We start from the raw sequence: 23,196 nt of genomic DNA on the forward strand, positions 1-23,196 counted from the left end.
GTGGTGATATTTTCTGACAGCAATCAACATAATTTTATTTAAGATTTAAGCAGTAAGTCAGTGCTGGGTTAAAAAAAATGTTGATCATCAGCTACAATAAAATACATAATAATTAGAAACAACTGATATCTAAACTGATCCTTATTTTTTATTCCAAGGTCCTCCACCGACCAACCTCTTCCAGCCTCCGCGGCGTCCTGGCCTGGGAACCCTTGGAAAGCCAATTAGGCTTTTGGCCAACCACTTCCAGGTACAGATACCAAAAATTGATGTGTACCATTATGATGTGGACATTAAACCTGAGAAAAGACCCAGAAGAGTGAACAGGTAAATATCTTTAAAACTAGCATGTGACAATTTTTTTCCCATTCAATAACCTCAGAAATTATGTCCTATGGCTAAACTTTGCTGCCCACTTATAGGGAGGTGGTGGATACAATGGTGCGACACTTCAAAATGCAAATATTTGGAGACCGACAGCCTGGATATGATGGAAAAAGGAATATGTACACTGCGCATCCACTGCCAATTGGGAGAGACAGGGTGAGAAAGTCTAAGTTTTCTTTTTCATTCTTTTCCATTTTTAAAGCCATCAATTTTATAGAATGACTTTTCACTATATACCGTGTATACTCGAGTATAAGTCGACCCGAATATAAGCCTATCCCCTAATTTTACCACAAAAAAACGGGGAAAACTTACTGACTCGAGTATAAGCCGAGGGGGAAAATGCATGACATTCTGTTTGTGCTCATGTTAATCCTAGCCGGCTTCAGGCCTATATGGTAATATCCCAGACCACGTGACATCTGGGATTTTACCATATAGGTCTGAAGCCGGCTAGGATTAACATCGGATCCCGGAGAGGTGAGTAAATCTGTTTATTATTTTCTCTCACCTCCCCTGGGGCTCCGATTATCATACTCGGGGGTCTGAGAAGACCCCCGAGCATAATAATAGCGGCAGTGGGATCGCGGCTGGGGCACGGGCCTACTCAATGCCGGCCTCCACGGCCTATAGTATAAGTTGACGTGGGGGTTGGCAGTGAGCAGGCCCGGGAACAAACAAACATTAAGTTCTCATACTTACCCACCTCGCGCTGCTGCTCCCACTACCGCCACTGCTCGTCTTCTGCCGCCACTGCTCATCTTCTGCCACCACTGCTCATCTTCTCCTGCAGCTGCTTGTCTTCTCCCATGGCTGCTCCTGCGTCTCAGTGTAGTGTGATGACGCCGCCTGTGCTTAGACGCATTAAGACGTCATCGACACACACTGGGTGCGGGCCTGAGCTAACGTGGCCACGTGTTGTAGCCAGGGGAGGGGGCCTGCCTGGAGCGGAGGCCCGCTGCAGCCGAGTCAATACGGTCAAGTCAATTACTGTATTGACTCGAGTGGTAATTTCACTGGTCCGCAGTAAAAGACATCTGTGAAAGGCCGCTGGAACAGCGCTGCTGCTGCTAGGTGGTGTTTAGACCACCTTAAGATGTTTCCAAGGCAGAGAAAATGCTTTGAAAACATCTTGGGGCAGTCCTGGAGGCAGCGGTGCCTCACCACTCACCTATTGTTACTCCAGCGGTCTCCACAGATGTCTTTCACTGCAGACCAGTCATGTAACATTTTCAATTACCGTATTGACGTGAGTATAAGCCGAGACACACTTTTTCAGCACAAAAACTGTGCTGAAAAACTCGGCTTATACATATATATATATATATATATATATATATATATATATATATATATATATATATATATATATATATCCTATCCTACTTCCTACTAATATTATATCCTATCCTACTAATCCTGCTAATATCTAATATTATAAATTGAGTTTGTACTCAATATGTATGTGTATGTTTGTGTGTTTGTTCCTCAATCACACAAAAACGGCTGAACGGATTTGAAAGAAATTCGGCACATAGATAGATTATAACCTTGATTAACACATAGGCTACTTTTTATCCCGGTAAATGACATGGATTCACAACTGTTATGAATTTTTGTTCACATATTACACTGTTATTATCTGAGCTTCTGAGAAAGCCAGGGCTGTTATCTCTCTGTGTAAACACACACTATCCCTCAGTATTCATGAATTAGCATATTATCTGATCTGGTCCAGGCACTGCAGACAAACCGACATGGCCAAACACCTTTAATCCAAATTGGAAGTTTCTCAATTTTAAACATGCCGGGAAAAAGAAAATCTAATTTGTTGCAAACAACGAGAGCTATGAAGGAAGCCAGAAGTCACAGAGTTTGTAAAATGATAATAGATCCCAGCACAGTAAGTCTAGAGCCATGGTGGCGAACCTATGGCATGTGTGCGAGAGATGGCACTCAGAGGCCTTTCTGTGGGCACCCATCCGTGGAACATATTATACTGTGTGAAGCCACTTTGCATTAGATTGTACTGTGCGGGGATCACTGTGGAGCAGATTGTACTGTGTGGGTGCCCCTCATTTACATCACACATTATCTATTTTATAGCAGACATGAGATATTAGGACAGACTGTAATAACTATAAAATAGATCCTGTATGATGTAAATAGTAGGCGATTAAATTGCCATGTTGACACCTTCTGTTAAATTAATGGGTTTTGGGTTACTGTTTGGGCACTCAGTCTCTTAAAGGTTCGCCATCACTGTTCTAGGGCACTCTGTTTGCTTTAGAAACAGCTGATTGACATGAGATGCTGTTATATAGTCTATGACCTACTTGTATACCCAGGTTCTTCTCAACCACTGGCCCAATTTTATTCTCCTTAGGACATATGTTGCACACAGATTATTAGTACTTAGATATGACTTTACACTTCTCCAAGTTAAAACCTTCATTTGGCATTTGTGCCATTATAAGTATGATAAGTATGTAAGACTTTTTTCATCTATATTCATTCCTCTTTTTAGGTTGATCTAGAAGTGACCCTTCCGGGTGAAGGCAAAGACCAGACGTTCAAAGTGACTATTCAGTGGGTCTCAGTTGTGAGCCTGCAGCTTCTGTTGGAGGCATTGGCTGGGCATTTAAGTGAGGTTCCCGATGACTCTGTGCAGGCTCTTGATGTTATCACTCGTCACTTGCCATCTATGAGGTATTTTGCAAATTAGCCGTGTGGTTTTGATACTTTTTCTGGCTATGTGTGATGCTGGTTTTCTGTATATTTAATGTCTTTATTTTACCTCTGTAGGTATACGCCTGTTGGACGTTCATTCTTTTCACCCCCTGAAGGTTATTATCATCCACTGGGTGGGGGTCGTGAAGTTTGGTTTGGGTTTCACCAATCTGTGCGTCCTGCGATGTGGAACATGATGCTTAATATTGATGGTGAGTAAGAGGCCATTCATGTCAAGTTTTTAGCATGTGGTTAGCAGATATGCTGATACTGCAAACAGATAGGCTTCCCTGTGGTTATGTCTCACAGAAAAAACAAATATGGCTGAAAATTCGTTTGCCTCTTTGTTCAGCCAACATTAGGTTTTTTGCATCCGTTTGTTATTCTTTTTGTGTTTGCTTTAGTTTCAGTAATCTGTTTTGTTCACATTTGTTAAACAAAGCTTATCAGATTAGCAAATGAGTTTATTTTTAGCTGAGCTTTATAACAGTGAGATAATATAGGAGCCATATACTTGTCAGTGAGTGAGGTTCTCTGGCAAAGTGCTTCCTTTGATAAGGTTACTAATGGTAAGTCTAGACTCAGCCCATTATTTTTACCATGGATCCTGCTGAAAATGCTGTGGATTTTAAAACCCCAAATATTTGTCATGTACCACAGATCTGCAAATCGTCCATGTCTGAACTTACCTTTAAAGGGGCTCTATCACTAGGAAAAGTCATTTTTAACTAATCAAATCCTTACATAGCCTTTAGAAAGTCTATTTCACACCTAGCTTTAGTATGTAGATTGCCTCAGTGGTTTATGAATAAGTCAGTTTTTATTCATATGCTAATTAGACTGTTGCACGATACATCGTGCACACCTCTCCTGTTGTTTCCTATGGGAGACTGCTGCTGATGATTATGATGATGACTCAGCTTCCTGTTTGCCTCACATACATAGGAGATAATAGAAGAGAGGAGGCTGCTGGGAACTTCCTTTACTGGCTGAAAGCTCATTAGCATATAGCTCATTAGCATTAGCATATTCAGAAACCACTGAGGCAATTTACATACTAAAGGTAGGTGTGAAGTAGCATTTCTAAAGCTTATGCAAGCATGTGTTTAGATAAAAATGACTTTTCCCAGTGATAGAGCCCCTTTAACTCCCCGTTCCCACGGAGTAACGCGCTGCTCATTTAGACACGTATACATGTGTCAGAGCGAGGCGCTTCAAAACAGATCCCATTGACTTCAATGGGTGCCGGTCTTACACGCGCTACACTTTGAAATCAATGGGTTATAAAGCCTTCCATTGATTTCAATGTGTAGCACGCGTAAGCCGGCACCCATTGAAGTCAATGGGATCTGTTTTGAAGCGCCTCGCTCTGTTTACGTGTCTAAATGAGCTGCGCTTTACTCCGTGGGAAAACGGCCTAAGGCCTGAAAATGAGGCGTCAGTGTGGTGCGTGACCTGTATTAGTACCAACAGCAGAATAAAAGAAATCTGTTAGAACACTAAGGGGAGTCGTGTCACTCTCTGGTCAAAACCCACCTGTCACGACCGTCACGGTTGCGGCTTCCCCCTCTGTAGTTGGCTCAAATGAATGGGCCGACTCTGGAGATTGCTGCCGCCAGACGTAAGCCGCGTCTCGGCAAGCTGCGGAATCTGCAAGAAGAAAGGGCAGCCCGCTAGTGGTCTCCATAGACCACCATTGTATGGAGGCGGATATTGAGGCGAAATCCACTGTCAAAATCCACCTCTTTGCCCCCGTGTGAACTAGCCCTGAAACACTCCTTTTATACTTACCTTGCACCTGTACTCCTGGCGCATGTTCAGTTCTGTGAAGCCAGGGAGAGCACACCTCTGCTTCACTGTGGATGTGGCAGAACTTGATCAAATGAGCAATTGTGTATTTCTCTGGCTTCACTGAACTGTACAGGTGCTAGGGTGCTAGGTGTTATGGTCATGTGTTCAGGTCCGTAGAAAAGAATGGGTCAGTGTGCTATCCGTGAAATACATCAATAGCACACTGAACATGGCCACGGTCATCTGCAAGGGGTCTTAGGTTGTAATAATTCCACAAATTTGCTGTGACGTAATCATGACCAAATGTCAACATGTATCTCTGGCCTTATATATAAGATGGTTTTCTTCAAGAAATTTTCAGCTGCGATTATATCACTGAATAGGCTTGCCATTTGTTCTGCTGTGTGAAGTTCTGTATTGTGCCTTATTTTAGTAAATCTAAACAATTTTTAAAATATATTTTTCAGTTTCTGCAACTGCTTTTTATCGTGCCCAGCCAGTCATCGAGTTCATGTGTGAAGTCCTTGATGTTCAGAACATCAATGAACAGACCAAGCCTCTGACAGACTCCCAGCGTGTGAAATTCACCAAAGAAATAAGAGGTCAGCCATAGAATTTCTGTATTACTCTTTCCCTCTCCTGTCTGTAACAGTTACCGTATTTTAATCTTATATATTTTCCATTTAGGTTTAAAAGTGGAGGTCACACACTGCGGTCAGATGAAGAGGAAATATAGAGTGTGTAATGTCACCAGGAGACCGGCAAGTCATCAGACGTAAGGCTTTTCATATTGAAGATATTTGATAATCATAAACACATTTAGGTTAAGGCCCCACATTGCGGAAATTCTGGGATGAGATTCTGGCTAATCCAATCCTCACATCGCAGAAAAATAACCACTACAGGCATGCTGCGATTTGAAAAACTAGTTGTGTTTTTGTAAATCATAACATGTCAATTATAACTACGATAATGCTGCTGTTTTCTGTATGGATATAATTAAAGCAGAAAGTCCGCAGAGGAATGTTCTATGGACTTTCTGTCGCCGGAAAAACCATGATGCGTTTCCACTGCAGTTTTTCCTGCTGCGCTTTTTGGCTGCGGCTCACTACTTTTGAGACTGTTTTTTTTTTGTTGTTGTTTACAATAACAAGTTAATGGGAGAGAAGGAACAATACAGAAAAAAATCATTCATAAGCAACTTTTGGCCCGCCTTATCATTGGGGACCCGGCAATTGCACACTTACTACCTCTACTGTGGACAGGGGATGTGTCCATAATGGCATAACCTCTAGAAGGTTGGTGTCACAGAAAGTTTATGGTGAAAGTTTTTGGACCAGAACCAGAAATGGGTCCACCTAGAAGTAGAAGTACAAGTCCTGCCTTCAAACATTTGGTTCTTTTGAATCAATTTCAGGTTTTGGTTCAATTATAACTTCAGCAGAAACTGCTGCAGCCTAATTGTTTTTTACAAATTCTGTTTAAACACAGTATATTTCAGGCTATAAAACGCGTTGGGTGTAAGGCACAGCCAATGCTTAGAAGGCAAAAAATTGAGAAAAATACCACTTAAATATTTTCTGATGGTCAAGGAAGTGAAGAGGTCAATTTCACTAACAACACACACGTTGCTCTACTAAATGTACATTATATTTACACATACTCATCTCTGCCACACACAGCACAAATGCAGACACAATACATCCACACACTGACAGCACATTGTACATATTCACACAAACAGTTTTGCAATATAGAATATAGTGAGTACTTTTTCATAGGGTAGATGCTAGAATAGAGTGAATAAAATAAGGTGCTCCCAGGTGTGCCGTGGATCCAGTAGGTGGCACTGCCTTAGCTCCAGTGTCCATGCCACTTCCTGTGACTTTAAGTATGAGGCATCACCCATGTGTCCACCAGGTGGGTTAATGATGCATTTACGAGAAGCATAGTTATTCTATACTTGGACCGTGCTTTACCCAAAAATGCGGAGGTGGAGGGTGTGTTAACTGTAGAGGGAATGCAACCACTAGCAGCAAACACTCCAGGAACCGAGACAGTGCCACCTATTGGATTCATGCCACATCAGGGACAACCTTATTTTAACTACTCCATTGTTACTGCCCATGGTGGCTTAAAGCCCCACCTCTTCATCTGCTGTGTAGGTCATATGCTCATGACATTATGAAAGGTCCTTGATCTTTCCATGTGCCATAGCATATTGGTTGGGACCTGCAGCATGGTGACGGCTAATTTTCTTGTACAGTCCTCTACATTACAGGAGTATCTTTTGTGTTTTCCTCCTGCCTGTACTGATCACACAATTCAGTGTTAGGCAGTGAGAAAGCTGCACAGATGTCTGGGATCAGGTGAAGCACTTTACCCGATCATATAGAAAGCTATCACGTGGCTCTGGCGCTTCTGGATGCCCATGACATAGGCACTTTTTAGCATGGTCAGATAAGTATGGTCATCTTTGGTGTCAGTTAATGTGTTTTTCCCTTTGTAGTTTTCCCTTGCAGTTAGAGAATGGCCAGGCAATGGAGTGTACAGTGGCCCAATACTTCAAGCAAAAATACAGTTTGCAGTTAAAGTATCCTCATTTACCTTGTCTGCAAGTGGGTCAGGAGCAGAAACACACATATTTACCCCTTGAGGTAAGTGCTTTAGTAGAAACTACAAAATAGTTTGGAGTATTATGGTTAGTAGGAGTGAAAAGGTCCTCGATGCTGTACTCTTGTCTGAAAAATCTGCCAGTCAAGACTTTTCTTTGAAGATGGCCAGCTAGACTCGATTTTCGTTTCTTCTGTGGGTAAAATAAGTAATATGGGCAACAAAACACACAGGTCCTAGTGAAATTAAACAAAAAAATGCACAAAATAGAGCTATTACTTCCCTATATTCTACTTTTCGTTGATCCTGTGTGTCCCAGGGGCTGAGCCATGCCTCCCTTCGCCTCACTGCCATGTTTATGTGTGATATCTAGCTGGAGCAGGGGCCTCTCTGCTGTACTCTTTTGCAGTTGGACATTAAAATTAGATGGCACAGATCACTAGGAGACAAAACTCTACTAGGATTTCCAGAAGACTTAAGTGTTTGAGGAACCTGCAGAATACTGTAGACTAAGGCCACATGTTGCAGAAACTGTGTCTTTAACCTCTGTGAAAGTGCAAGTGTCAAAAGCTGGGTTTCTGCAGTCCCAGCAACGTGAATGAGTTTTCATTTAATCATGTCCACACATTGCAGAAGCAAACACTGCAGAAAACCTGCATTTTTGAAAAACTCAACATTTTTATTTTAGCTGCAAAAACTCAGCATTGTTTTTCCCCCATAGACTTGTATGGGGTGATGAAAAAATGGAGCAAAAATGCAGCTGAATTTCTGCGTCAGAAAATGACAAAACACAAGTACAAGGTGCGTTTTCGGCTGAGTTTCCGCAGTATATGTGGCCTTCGCCTAACATAGGGTGGGACAGATTAGTTCTAGGCTTCAGAGTTTCATTTAAAAAAGCAAAAAATAATTTGTTTAAGCACTGTTATATGTCTTTAAAGAGAACCTTTCATGTCCTCATTGATGTACAGTATGTTTCCCGGTGCCGGAGATATCGGTGCCGTTAATTTCAGTACCAATATCTCCCCTTTGTCAGAAAGGCTTTCCTTATAGCTCAGTGTCATCACCCCAATCCCCCAACAGTACAGGTCTATGGAAGAGTACAGTTGGGGGGTGGGGGTGTTGCTCACAGCTCAGTGATGACACTTCCATCTGACATTGAGGAGATATCAGTGCCACAAGTAATGGCTTACACTATTATTATTTATCATGGCAAATACCGGAAAAGCCGTCAACTTTCTACCACACATCGTGAAAGGTCTTCTTTAAACAACGGACATTGTGTTCTGTTAAGATGTTTTTTTCACAAAGTGTAATTCTTAAATTTTGTCAGGTCTGTAACATTGTGGCTGGACAACGCTGCATCAAGAAGCTGACTGATAACCAGACCTCCACTATGATAAAAGCAACAGCCAGGTCTGCTCCAGACAGGCAGGAAGAGATCAGCCGGCTGGTATGTGCTTCTGCACTTTTGTAGCTGCATCACCAAGTTATGGAGTATGGCGTTTTTTTAAAGTGACTTTTTTTTTTTTTTTTTTTTTTTTTTTTTTTTTACTATATAAATCTATTTGATTTAAGTGGTTATCCAGTTTTTAAAAAATAGGGGCCACTACCTCTCCCTGTGAGCAATTAGGCCAGAGAATGAAACGTCACACCAGCATGTGACCTCCTTGCTCCTTGAAGCCACTCATGGAAGTGATTTATTGGCTGGCCAGATATGCGTAGGAGAGCTGCTTCATGAACTACAGGGTAAAGGAGTACACAGAGTGAGAGCAGGCAGATGAATCATGGGAAATGTAGTTTGTCCACAGATTCACTGCATGTAAATAACATTGATATAATGAGCAGCAAGTAAAATAATGCCGAGCAAAGGGAGCACAATGGAATGGTGGTTATTTAACAATGCTATGGATGTATTTGCAGTTAATTTTGGGAAGCTGGATAACCCCTTTAATCTAAGATACGTTTTTGGGGGGATTTTTCCAGCAATTTTTTTTATTTATTTTTTTGGGAGGGGGGGGGGTATATTTGTGTGGACACACACATGCTGTTTTTGGAAGTAGCAACTCTCTCTAAGATGGTGGGTAGAGACTAAGTGCCATACACTGCACACAGTAAATACTATAGGAATCTACTCTAACTTGCGCTCACGGATTCTAAGACAGGACACATAATAGAGATTACTTGCAGGTACTGAGATGAATAAAGTGCTCTGGCTGTGATAGGAAACTGTAGAGTCAGACTAAAAGTTGGCTTTCTTGTCCTATCTCAGTCTCTTCTTACTCACGCCTCCTCCCTGTCCTCTCCATAGATTTCTATCGCAACTCATTTCTGTGACCGCCAGGCTATCTCAAGACAGACAGATGAGTGGTTTTCATAGTGACAGTTGTTTTACACAGGAAGGGAGAGCATTTTTTGATCTTGTGACAAACATTACAAAGTTTCATACAATCGCCTGTATTATTTAATACAAAGTTTGTTATAACATCAATGCCTATTTAAAGGGCTTGTCTTGCCTGTCTATGTTGCCTATGCCTGCATACTTGAAAATATTTATGTTTGTGTTTCTTGCCATGATACTATTATGTCATAATAAGTACATTGTTCCTGCAAAGTGATGCAATAATATTTCACATTAGTATCTTCCATAAGAAAATGAATGTTGTTTAGTACATTAAACGGTGCTACCCCTAAAAATGGCATTAAAAATACAACTAGCCCCATATAATACACGGCTATACTGTTAAATAATAGTCTTATCCATGGAAGATAGCTAGCTATTCAACAAACTTTGCATAAAACAATAGTAAAAGTGAATATAAGAAATGTTGTATTTGTTTTGTATCAGAAATGCTTGTTTTTCCTTTTATCAGGCACTATAGTTGTTCCAAGAGTTAGATGAGCAGAAATCATAGCACACAATAGCAGCTAGTCTCCAACCATCATCCAAGACAATTGAAAATGAGATAGAGAGCCATTTGAGAAAACAGTTTATATCGGTGGTCCACAGGCCTTCTGAAAACAGGACCCTCTTTCGGAGAGACCATTGTGTGAGAGTCCCCCCCCCCAACTGAAAAATAAGTTGGCTTTATATAGTGTCTTTTCTGCCTCTGCCTTTAAGCTGTATACTGCCCTTGTGCTGCTTCTTTCTTCACACATGCCTCTGCTACACAAACACATTTCTGCTGCCTGTTCTCCACCACACACAAATGTCTGCCTTCAAATTCCCTACACATACAGCTCTGTTGTCTCCATGTTCTACACACCCACTGCTTTGCTACCTCCATGTATTCCCCAGCCACACACACAGAATTGCGTCCCCCATGTTTTCTTTCCTGTACACACATTTGTGCTACCTCTCTTTCCCCCCTACACCCACAAGTCTACTTCCATGTTTCCTTCCTACATACAGCTTCCTATGTCAACCACAGTCAGCTCTACTAGCTCCATTCATGTGAGCCTAACCAGTGAGTAAAGCTACAGCAGAAAGCTGGGGGACCGGAAAGTGGAAAGGAGGTTGAGGTCCTCTTCAAATTCCTGTTCACTTTCCACCATGTAAGCATACCCATAATCAGGTGATTGCTTACCATGTTCTAAAGGAACCATTCCCAACTGGAGTGCCGTGGGGACCCCCAGGGGTGCTGCAACAACCCAGAGAGGAAATGCCTGAATGTTTGAATTCTGAATGAATGTAACTACATCAGTTTCCTTAGGATGCCGATGTAGTTAAAGAGAACAGTAGAGCAGGATCTATCACTCAGGCATCTGCCAGTCATGCCTGGTGAAGACCTGCTGAAACAAGCTGCAGATAAGAGCAGCAGACCACCAAGGGAACGAGGATGGGTAAGTGTGTTTTTTATGTATTATGACTTGCTTGGGGACTACTGGGGATATTATTACTTGTCTGGGGACAACTGGGGATATTATTAGTTGCCTGGGGGCCACTGGGGATATTATTACTTGCCTGGGGGCCACTGGGGGTATTATTACTTGCCTGGGGGCCATTGACGAACATTACTACTTTCCTGGATGCCACAGGGGAGCATTATTAGGTACCAGGGAGACACTGGGAAGCATTATTTTATGTCTGGGGAGCATTAGAAAGGGGGGAGGCACTGGAGAGTATTATACTATATTAGGACCAAGAGAGCCTGGTGATGGTAAAAGATGAATTTTTGTATGTGCTGGGTGGAAAGTATTGAATGGTGGTTTTTAGGGTGCATTCAAACACGGCATCAAAATGCATTGGACAAAAGTGCATGCAGTTTTGATGTGGTTTTTGGTGAGGTTTTTGAAATTTACAAGTGAAACAAGTTTATGATCCAGCTATAAATTCAGAAACTGTGCTTAAAAGCACATCAAGACTGCTGCTGTGTTTTGTCTTTTGGAAAAAAAAATATTTGGTAGGGGTGCCACATGCAGAAAAATTCTGAAATTCTGAGCCTGGAAAAGTTGGGAAACACCATTTTAAAGAGAGTTGTCCCTAATGAGACAACGGCTTTAAGCCTAGCTTCAAATATGCATATGTATAAAAAGTTGCCCAAAACAATAGAATGTCAATGCAAATGAAAAGTATCACTTTATTTTACAGGTGAAGAGTAATAGCATGGTGGGAGGACCAGACCCATATCTGAAAGAGTTCGGCATAGTTGTGCATAATGAAATGACAGAGCTCACTGGCAGGGTTCTTCCAGCTCCCATGCTTCAATATGGTGGCCGGGTAAGAGTTTTGACTTTATGACTTCAAAGGGAATATCTCCTGTTCTAATCTTAGTTTATGTATTCATTCATTCATTCATTCAATAGGGGTTCATTGCTTTAAATTCTGTAGGCTTGTAGCCAAATAATAGAGGCATCTTTAAATTGTTCCCCCTGTAATATTGAGAAGATTCTGTTCTGGTCTATACAGTAAAACAGGATTGAGCCCGCCTACATTGTCTGCTGTAGAGACCTGTGTCTACAAAACTAGATTTTTTTCATACAAGAAGAATATTTTAAAATTATTCCATAAGCACAGTTTACTTGTGATTTTTATCCTTATACATTCCCATCAACTACATTAGTTTTTTAACAATTTCCTTTATTCTTAAGCTTGCATTTTATTTGGCAGACATGTTTGGCTACAACAAATGACCTGCATGATTTGAGCAGAAAATATTTATTGGTTGCTGAAACATCATTTGCAGACTAATATACATACATTTTTCCTCTTTTTTTCTAGAACAAAACTGTGGCTACTCCAAACCAGGGTGTGTGGGACATGAGAGGAAAACAATTCTACGCTGGCATTGAAATCAAAGTTTGGGCTGTTGCTTGCTTTGCACCTCAGAAGCAGTGCAGAGAGGACTTGTTAAAGTGAGTTTCAGCTTATGACTTTGTCATGTTACCAGTGACAAGTGATGCAGAAGACTAGGATTGACTAGACTGTAACCAACCAGTTTTATAACTTTTGAGCTTGTGTGGTTTGTGCTGCCAGAGTAGTACAGTACTGATGGCAGTACCAGATAGAGAATTATACAGCACGAATGACATGGCAAATTGAAAAAAATGACAATTTTTTTTTATGCCACTGCAGTTTTCAGTCTGGCCACTGGACGTACCCTGAGCTTTTTGTCCTTTCTTAAGGCTTTCTGTCCTTTCTTAGGACTATTCTGACGTGTTCTTAGTTCAAAAAGGGATTCTAATGATAGAATCCCTTTGAACACTCCACTGTCAGATGCCACTTGGCGGCTGATTAGAATTTGCAGTGTAAGGGTGCATTCACACTGAGTAAACGCTAGCTTATTCTGAACGTAAAACACGTTCAGAATAAGCGGCGTCTAAAGCAGCTCCATTCATTTCTATGGGAGCGGGGATACGAGCGCTCCCCATAGAAATGAATGGGCTGCTTCTTTCACTCCGTGCAGTCCCATTGAAGTGAATGGGGAGTGCCGGCGTGTACGCTCCGGCATGAGCAGAGCTTGCCGTATACGCCGGCACTCCCCATTCACTTCAATGGGACTGCACGGAGTGAAAGAAGCAGCCCATTCATTTCTATGGGGAGCGCTCGTATCCCCGCTCCCATAGAAATGAATGGAGCTGCTTTAGACGCCGCTTATTCTGAACGTGTTTTACGTTCAGAATAAGCTAGCGTTTACTCAGTGTGAATGCACCCTAAGGTCGTGAATTTGGAAATAGCAGTATGTCAATTATAATATACAGAAACACCAGCGGTTTCTCTCTAGGTATAATTGAAACAGAAAATCTGCAGATGAAAACTTATTCCTGCAGAACTTTTTTGCTGCGGGATGCCACATGGGGCGTTAGTCTTAGAATCAGTGGAAGGTATGCCTCATTTATAAATCAAGCATACTCTCTCCTGGGCCATGCCCCTGGAGGGAAATCCACACCAGCATAATTTATGCCAAATTTCTGATGAGGCCAATGGTCCTCACCCCCTGCAAAAGCAATCTAAAAAATAAAAAAAAATAATATTTGTGCAAAAAATGTGCAACTTTTTATTCCAGGAAACTAGCATGCAAGACATAATAAGTCTTCCTGACTGTTCTGACTCCTATCATTTATGAGATTCATCTGAACAAAACTTTTGGATATAAAAGATCTTTATTTTTTATTTTGGCACACTAACATGCAAGTGAAATAAAGATTGCAATCTGTTGACAATCAGCAGCATAAAAAAAATATGAGCTGATCTGCTGAGATATTTACGCTTTCTAAAGTGAAATCTTTGCTTTCTATTTCTGTACAGGAGCTTTACAGACCAGCTAAGAAAGATCTCAAAGGATGCTGGGATGCCCATCCAGGGTCAGCCATGCTTCTGTAAATATGCGCAGGGTGCGGACAGTGTGGAGCCGATGTTCAAACATTTAAAACTTACCTATGTTGGTCTCCAGCTGATTGTGGTTATCCTTCCTGGGAAGACTCCAGTGTATGGTAAGAAACAAATTTTTAGGCAAAAAAATAAAAAATTCCAAGTATATCCAGACACTGGTGAATATTTTTTTGTTTGAGAACCTGGATGTAAAGCTCTCATGTACGTGATTAGAAAATGTCTACAGTCCACTGTCTGATTTGGCTGGCCAGTCTGCTAATCACATGACCTGTTTAGAGGCTGGCACTTTCAGCATAGGTGCTGTGTGTGCTTACATCAACTGCTAAGATTAGTGCTGCAAAACAGTTCATCTAAGTCCAACACTCTCATATAGTTTGACATTTCCTCACAGTATTGCCAAGTGCTGAATAAAAAACAGTGCTTCAGTCATTATAACCACTAATTAAAAAATTGTACATACAAATATGCATGATGCTTAAGGTAGCCCGCCTCTTTTATGACACAGAATCAATTCTTCATTAAATAAGGAATATTATAAACCTTGTTACATGAAGATACTTGCATGCCTTGCAGAGTAATCCGTATTTTTAAAGTTGTAATCCTGTATAAGCCTTATCTCCTCTGGTTGTGGTGCTATACACTATATTTTAAAATAACTGTGTTAGGGCTAGGTAGTCATATTTGCTTCTTGTGTATTATGTATTAAGTGATATGATGTGACTTTCATTTCAGCTGAAGTAAAGAGAGTAGGGGACACACTCCTTGGCATGGCCACTCAGTGTGTGCAGGTTAAAAATGTGGTGAAGACCTCTCCGCAAACTCTTTCCAACCTTTGCCTGAAGATCAATGCAAAACTTGGCGGCATAAACAATGTTCTGGTACCACATCAAAGGTAATCCAGCTGTCTAGAAAATGCAAAGGGGATGGCCCCTTTCTAGTTAAAATTTATAAAATGCAATAGACTGGTTTGCCTCATCACATGAAACTCTAAGTGCCTTTATTTTTTATCCAGGCACGTTAATTCAATGACCCCGCTACCTATATTTGCTTATAAACATAGGAATGTGGTGGTCTCTATGATCATGGGGTTCAAGATGGTTCTAGTCATGTGATATACTTCCTCAGCTTTCATTGACTTCAGCTATTGTTTAGCTCCTGCACAGAACATATCTAGTATATGAGCAGATATGGGGTATTTTACTGCCTCTATTTATCGTATATTTATAGTAAGAGCAAATAGAGGTTTGTGCACATCAGTTTATGACATGTTTGGTCATGTTCAGTCCCCCGACAATTCCATTACTAATGATCTGTTGGTCCCCACCAGTCTTGCAGTGATAACGTGTCGTACGTTTTTGTCTCTTGAATGTATGGCACATAACTACTTGTATGCCACATACGGTAGTTGCTGATGCTAGTAACTGTCTGCAACATTCACAAGGATGCTGCCATTGCTGTAGGAGTGGCGTATTGCCTCTCACACAACTCTCACATTTCTTAAAATTCCAGAAAATCAATTTAGTGTTTCAGGTATACGAATTGTAAAACTTGTAGCATTTTGCATAAGGAAGGTTGTCACTTATTTTCTTTATTGTTTTGTGGGTAAGTGTCAAAGCATTTCTCACATCCATCTTCTTGGAATGTTTATAGGAAAATTGTTCCTGCTGGCTTATGATGACTTATAAAAATGTAGAGAGTATTTTCTAGTATGATAAATTGTAATAATACTTGTTGTTTAATGTCATTTCAATATGGCTGTACAACACTGATTTCTTGTCTTTGCAGGCCCTCTGTATTTCAGCAGCCAGTTATATTTCTGGGTGCTGATGTGACTCATCCTCCTGCTGGTGATGGCAAGAAACCTTCAATTGCGGCTGTAGTGGGCAGTATGGATGGTCACCCAAGCCGGTATTGTGCTACTGTACGTGTGCAGACTTCCCGACAGGAGACGTCTCAAGAGCTTTTGTACAGTCAAGAAGTCATTCAAGACCTCAGTAACATGGTGCGTGAGCTTCTCATCCAGTTCTATAAATCAACACGATTCAAGCCTACACGGATTATCTATTACCGAGGTGGTGTGTCCGAAGGTCAAATGAAACAGGTGGGTGTTTTGTTTGGCTGTGACCCAGGTGTGGTGTGCCATGGTATCTTTCTTTGAATTAGACTTTTCTATGGGTTAATGTCCAGCCAGTTCATCAGACACTGTTTATTAGACTGACATTTTACTGTATATTAGGTTTCTTTTTGTAGAACTTGAGTAACATTACTATGCCTTTATATGCATGGGTTCACTTTCAGTTATTGTGTATTACTGTCAGGATTCAATTGAGTGCAACTATTTGAATATACTGTGATATTGTGTATTTGGGCTGTGTTTTAGAGAGATCACGCCTTTAGAGATATCATCAATTTAAATGAGTGAATAAATATTAAATATTCACTGTCATTTTAACAAACTTTGCATAAATCAGTAGTGCAAGTGAATACAACACAGTTAGGAATATATATTATTAGATTAGATTAGACAAGAACACCACCTTGTCTGCTTACCTGGCTCCTTTCTTCCTCCTCTTGGCTTTCTACACTACTCACTCACTTTGAATTTACTGCTAAATCCATCTTGAGACACAATATACAAGTCGGCTAAATAAATAATATATAAATAAGACAGTTTCAGCTCAAAGAGATCAGGTTAAATACTGCCCATATAGTTCTTTGAACAGGTGAACAAGACAACTGCTAGATGGAGACAGAGATGGAAACACTGCACAAATGGTGCCATACTTTCTAGCTCACATGCTGCTTCTTTATGGTGTCCTCCCTGCTGCTTCTGTCGGTCGGCTACAGATAAACAGCAGAGTAGGATCTTCTCTTCCTTGTGTGGAGTGTATGGCAGTTATCATAGCAACTAGTCTTAACCTACAAGCTCTGAGAGTACTCACATTTAGATATGAACCTTGCAGAGGGACCATATACAAGTCATAATGTTCAGATACGGTGCTAATCATATACACACAAAGCTCGTACTGAAGTCACCTGAAATGAAAGGTATACTTTAAGTTTATATGAGGTACTTCAAATAGACTGGGTTTGGATTTTACTGTTTATTGCAGTTTGAGTAGTTCTGACTTTTGTGATAGAAGACCTGACCCTATTCTGGAGTCTTGTAGGTTTCATGTAAGATACTGTAATGGTAAACCCTACTTGTAACCTGTACTGAAGTCTAAAAGATTTTAAAATATGTATATATTTTTTAATCCAACCGTTCCTTTATTGTTACAAAAGTTAATCTAACAAAGCTTTCATACTTGCAGGTTGCATGGCCTGAACTCATGGCCATTCGGAAAGCCTGCATAAGTCTGGAAGAAGACTACAGACCTGGAATCACATACATTGTTGTTCAGAAGCGTCATCATACCAGACTTTTCTGTGCTGACAAAACAGAGAGGGTATGTTTGCAGACTCACACACACAGAGAATTGCAAAAATAATGATGTATTATGTTATATATAGTACATGAAAGAAAATATATTATTCCTGTCTAAAGCTTTATTTATTTAAATACATTTTCACTTGCTAGTGATATATTGGGAAAGGTGTGGTATAGAAAAGTGTCATGGGGGCATTGGAGTCTTGGAGTTTCAGGCATGTGACTTTGGTCTATATTTTCACATTGCAATAGTGTACTGAGAACCATTTACTGGCAAGCATTCTATGGCATTGTAGGTGTTGGGGGCTATAGCTGACCATTTAATAGTTATAGGCATGGTCAAGGTTCCTTCCAATAAAAAAATGCAGCTAAAAGGAGAAACATGATATTTTACATATAAATTGTTTTTTAGGTGGGAAAAAGTGGAAATGTACCAGCAGGGACTACAGTAGACAGCACCATTACACATCCATCAGAGTTTGACTTCTATCTCTGTAGCCATGCTGGCATTCAGGTATGTAAGCTGCTACGTGTGCACGTATTGATTGCTGACATAAATTGTATAATGAAAATAAATATTGGTGTGTTTCTTTAGGGAACCAGTCGCCCATCCCACTACCAAGTTCTTTGGGATGATAACTGCTTCACCGCTGATGAGTTGCAGCTCTTAACTTACCAACTCTGTCACACGTATGTCCGATGTACTCGCTCAGTCTCCATCCCTGCTCCTGCATACTATGCTCGCTTGGTTGCTTTCAGAGCAAGATACCATCTTGTGGACAAAGATCATGATAGGTGAGACATCTGTCATTTGTTTATTCCTGACTTGCTTCTGTTCTTTACTTATAGGTAGTTTTACTTGTTTTCACAGGAAGGGCTAAAGCACGTGTACCTGTTTGCTATTTTTTAATCATTTTAATTCATATAGTTAAATCCACAGCACAAGACATTCATCGGTGACTATTCAGTGAGAGAAAGCCAAATCCCTGCTTCAGCTTGCCATGGAGGGATTGATAATGGAGAGGAAGCTGAGGCAGAAGTCTGCCTCAGTCTCTTCATTTTCCACATGTGAGAGTGACTGTAACAGTCTAATCTTAAATCTAACTTTAAAGCCGGGGTGGCAAATTTACAGTGGGTTTCTGTCAGCATATTCCATGTATACACTGTTGAAAAAAAAATGTATGTTGTGCTGCAGGTTTTGAACCTGGAGCAGGTAATTTTCTTCTTTCGGGTTTGGTGTGACCGAGGACTTTATAGGCCATGGTGTTATGATGTGGGGATCTCTGACCTGGAACTGGCCCCTGACCGATAACTGCTCAATCAAGTGTATAAGAAAAACACAAAAGAAATACAAAAAACTTAGTAAATAAGTAGTTTGGAATTACTCACGTGTGGATTCTCCTAATCCCTGCCTTGCGCACTAGAAATATCCGTGGGCCCAACTAACTAACCTAACAGGACACAAATACAGCTGGAGAAATAACTCACCTACAAGTGAAATAGAAAACCCTTAACTTTTTTCATATTTAGAAAGGAGAGGCAGATAAAGAGAAAGCCCCACCCAGGTGTCCGACTGGACTGACGGTGAATATAAGGAAGCAAAAAGTATAGAGGAGAAAATAAACGTGAAACACAGCAGTACTGAAGCTATACAAAGGGATGGGATAAACAGAACTTAGTATCACACACAAAAACCCCTATAAAAGTCCAAGCTTCCAAGCAGTAAAAGGACTAGGGTTCACTGCACCCGGAACAGCTATGCTTGGAACAGGGTGCTCAATATTTATCAAAAATCCAAGTTGTTTGAATAGGCATCAAGGTAAGCTGAAGGGACCATTACTCATAAACAGATGAAAACAGCAGAATCTGACAGACAGATCTCTTCTAGATACCACTGGCAACTGTAGTGTAAGACAGGCAACTGACAGCATGCAAAGTGGAGTTATATAGTCAGGAGCAGGAGGAGTCAGAAAGGTAATTGGATAGTAGAATACTGAACTGCCCACAACCTGTAATGAGTCCTCAGCACTGCAGAGAGACTTCAGAGGCAAAGACACACTAGATCACTGGCCAGCAGTGCAGCTGTGTTTGCTTCCTGTGGATAAAAGTATTCTATGGTCATGTGAAAACATTACAAAATTGTATAGTTTTTCATTATATAAACTGTAACATTTATTTGCTGAAACTGGAAAACTCCTTTAGGCTTTGGCCTCTTAAAGGGGTTTTCCCATCTCACTGTTTCAGGTTTGCTTGCAGTCTCTTCTTCTCACTTTCTGCATTCATTCCCCAGCAATTAGCTGAGCTGATTGTTCTGCCAGCAGTGAGTAAGTGACGTCACTTGTCCTATCTCACAAGTCCGTGGTTAATGCAACGCTGTGTAAACAATGGAAGGAATAAGTTCACATAGCAGGAAAACAAAGCAGCATTTCTAGAGCAATATATTTAGGAAAAGTCTTCAGTTTACATAAGCTACCAGTGTAGTTAGGATCTTTGAGGTGGGACAACCCCTTTAATAATTCTGGGCATTGCGGAAGAATCCTATGCACCAGGACTGAAATCTATGCTAGCCCAGGAACTGGCGTAATTTCAGCAGTAACTAGTAGTGAATTTTTGACGTGAATTGTAGTAAATCGACCCAGCCCAAGCAAGCTGGTTGGAAAATGGAAAAAGTATCAGGGGTTTTTTTTTTTTGGCACAAGCGACTATGCGACAAAAATGCATTTCTGCAAAATCTGGTATGAGAAGTTTGCTAAATTATTCTTAAAGCTTTTGAAGAAACTGATATCTATGGTCATAAAGATTAGCTTAAATTCTTTACCTATGATTTCAATAGGGTTTAATGAAAATAATGTAAAATGAGTCAATAGTACGGTTACAAAGTCATTGCGTTCTAATTCATGTACCATTTTATTCACAGTGCCGAGGGAAGCCATGTGTCTGGACAGAGCAATGGTCGTGATCCTCAAGCTCTGGCCAAAGCTGTCCAGATTCATCATGACACCCAGCATACAATGTACTTCGCCTGACAGAGCAGCGGGTTGTCGCACCAGACTCCCTTCTCCTCAGAGCCCTAAAACATATGGTTGAAACAGTCTCCTGTTATTGTCAGGGATGGCGCTCTTGGCTTCCTACCAGCACATTTTGGACTTTTTGCACTGAATCTCTTCACAGTCTGATCCGAATTGAGGAAAGTTGTGGAATAGTCTGTTTTAAATGTTTATTTAAGTATATCAAAAACTTAAACTGTCTTCTGATACGTTGGACTGAATCTTTACCTCAAACTTGCAAGATATCTGAAGATTTTGCTTCAAATGTTTGTCTTTTTACTTTTTTTTTTTTTTTTTTTTTTTATCATTTGAAAGCCAGCATTTCTCCATCCTTGGTTCTAACAAAAGTTGACATACTCTGTCTTAACTACATGCTGCTTTGTGAGTATATACATAAGTGGTAAAGTAGAATTGTGCGGGGCCATAAACATGTTAAATGAGGTTTAGTCTTTACTGTAAAATACCTTTTTAATTTTTTTACAGGTATTGCAGTCTGTCAGGTTCTTTACCATTGCAGACTTGTACTTTTTAGCGTGTATGAGCTGCAAAACTATTGCACTATATTGCAAATGAATTACTTTTTTTTCTGTATTAAATGAATGTGTAATATAAATAAGATTTTAATATAAGGGCCATGTGGTACACACTGCCATTGGTTTTTAAAAAAATGCAGATTGCCATTACTTTTTTTCCCTGCCCCTCCCCCCGCGCCCTCCACCGGAAGACACCCGCTTCCCATCCAAATGAAATGTAAGTATTTTGCCAGCACATGAAAACGCCCGTGTTATGCTGCTGTGATTTGATAACAATTTTTACTCTTGTAGGAAGGGTGGGTTTGGAATACTTTCTGGCAATAATTCTCTCCGTAGCTCACACAGCATTTCTATATGTAACTGTATGTGTAGCATCCCACTTTTCTGTGGTAAAATGAGGGGTGCAGCTAAGGGGTTCCTTTACAGTCTTAATCTCCTTTCACCCATGGACTTCTGAGGCACCAAATGTGTACCGACAAATACGCACCGACTTTTCAAGCTCTTCTGCCAACAGGCAGGCCCTGGTATTGGCACGTAACTTCCCACCGGTTCGATGGCTAACGTAGCAACCTGAGTCAGTAGAAACCTCACAATTTTATACCAGCATTTTTCAACTGTGATGCATCTCTGAACTCAAAGCAACCCATATTGCACAGTATGTTTTATTCTCTAACAGGGCCCACTAATGTAATAGATTTTCGTGTTAACCCCTTATTGCTGCATTGCTCCTTTTGTTTCAGAATGGTGTCCAGTAAATGTATACTGTGCTGTCTTGACCTGTACAATTTTCTGTAATGTGATAATGCCAGCTATTCATTATGTTATCTCTGTAAATACCTCAGATCATTGCTATGGTTTGCTCTGTCCCTTCACCCCACTCTTGTTTTGCAGCATGGCTATAGGTTTGACCAGCACTTTTTCCAGCTTCTGCTTTATTTTCACATGCAAACAAAATATACCTCACTGGGATAGTGGAAGTTATATATATAATGTCTTTTGTGGGGGGAGTATTTATGCTGCTTTGGGCTTTGCTGCTTGTAAACCCCTTCATGCCAGGTGGGGGTCCACCAGTTTTCAGTTTGTGACAAATAGAATTGTATGCAGTAGGTCATGTATTTATGCAGTAGCACTGAGGTTTTATATGCCGATTTTTTTATTTTTTTTTTGCTTTTTCGGCATCTACAGCAAAATACAGTGCCTATTGCCTGGTATTGAAGGGGTTGGGAACTGCTCCTTGATGGCTGAGGTGACATACAGTGTTCATATCTACAGCTTTTTTTTTTTTTTTGGTTTCCTTCACCTGTGCAAAAGACAAACCTAACCTGTGCCATTAGTCTTGCAGATGTCACTGCAATATCTAGCTTGCCTGCTTGTGACTGGGGAGGAAGGGTCAATTGCACGTTTCTGTACATATATTTAAAACTGAGCCAGGACGCATTGAGACGATAACATTCAGATCTGTGCAGTCAGGTGAAAGTAGGGTTACTTACTGCTTATAATATGAATATGGTCCTATGCTTTTTCTTTTTTTGTTATTAAATTTCTTGATGTATGTAGGAAATCAGTAGGGTGGGATGGGGCGGGGGTAGCACCATGGAGGTATGTGTTTGTATGTTTTTAAAATCTTTTTTCAGATTGTGTTGCAGCAATACTATAGTGAAGTGTATTGGACTTTATAAACTATTTGAACTGGGTGCAGGATGGGAACACATTGGGGCTGTGTATGTGTTTGAAACTAATAGAGATGGTTGTGTCTGAATCACAATTTGTAAACTTGGATTGAATAGCCCAACTAGGATGAACTTTGAAAGTGTGAAACTAAACAGGAAGAGGCGG

At 40.6% G+C, this 23,196-nt stretch overlaps 1 protein-coding gene across 1 annotated transcript in view; it reads left to right on the forward strand.

Annotated features, from left to right (window-relative positions):
- Positions 1-22,926, forward strand: part of AGO4 (argonaute RISC component 4) — a 35,492-nt gene extending 12,566 nt beyond the window's left edge. Inside the window, exons 2-18 of the mRNA XM_075264512.1 lie at positions 159-327; positions 423-543; positions 2,915-3,096; positions 3,193-3,329; positions 5,376-5,510; positions 5,596-5,683; positions 7,418-7,565; positions 8,852-8,971; positions 12,110-12,238; positions 12,740-12,873; positions 14,267-14,451; positions 15,083-15,242; positions 16,136-16,451; positions 17,665-17,799; positions 18,193-18,294; positions 18,376-18,575; positions 20,698-22,926. Coding sequence (XP_075120613.1) covers positions 159-327; positions 423-543; positions 2,915-3,096; positions 3,193-3,329; positions 5,376-5,510; positions 5,596-5,683; positions 7,418-7,565; positions 8,852-8,971; positions 12,110-12,238; positions 12,740-12,873; positions 14,267-14,451; positions 15,083-15,242; positions 16,136-16,451; positions 17,665-17,799; positions 18,193-18,294; positions 18,376-18,575; positions 20,698-20,806 — 2,570 coding nt within the window. The 3' untranslated portion in view covers positions 20,807-22,926. The remainder of the gene's footprint in view (positions 1-158; positions 328-422; positions 544-2,914; positions 3,097-3,192; positions 3,330-5,375; positions 5,511-5,595; positions 5,684-7,417; positions 7,566-8,851; positions 8,972-12,109; positions 12,239-12,739; positions 12,874-14,266; positions 14,452-15,082; positions 15,243-16,135; positions 16,452-17,664; positions 17,800-18,192; positions 18,295-18,375; positions 18,576-20,697) is intronic.
- Positions 22,927-23,196: the final 270 nt, after the last annotated feature.

This window comes from Leptodactylus fuscus, chromosome 2, assembly GCF_031893055.1.
Source record: "Leptodactylus fuscus isolate aLepFus1 chromosome 2, aLepFus1.hap2, whole genome shotgun sequence".
Taxonomy (NCBI): domain Eukaryota; kingdom Metazoa; phylum Chordata; class Amphibia; order Anura; family Leptodactylidae; genus Leptodactylus; species Leptodactylus fuscus.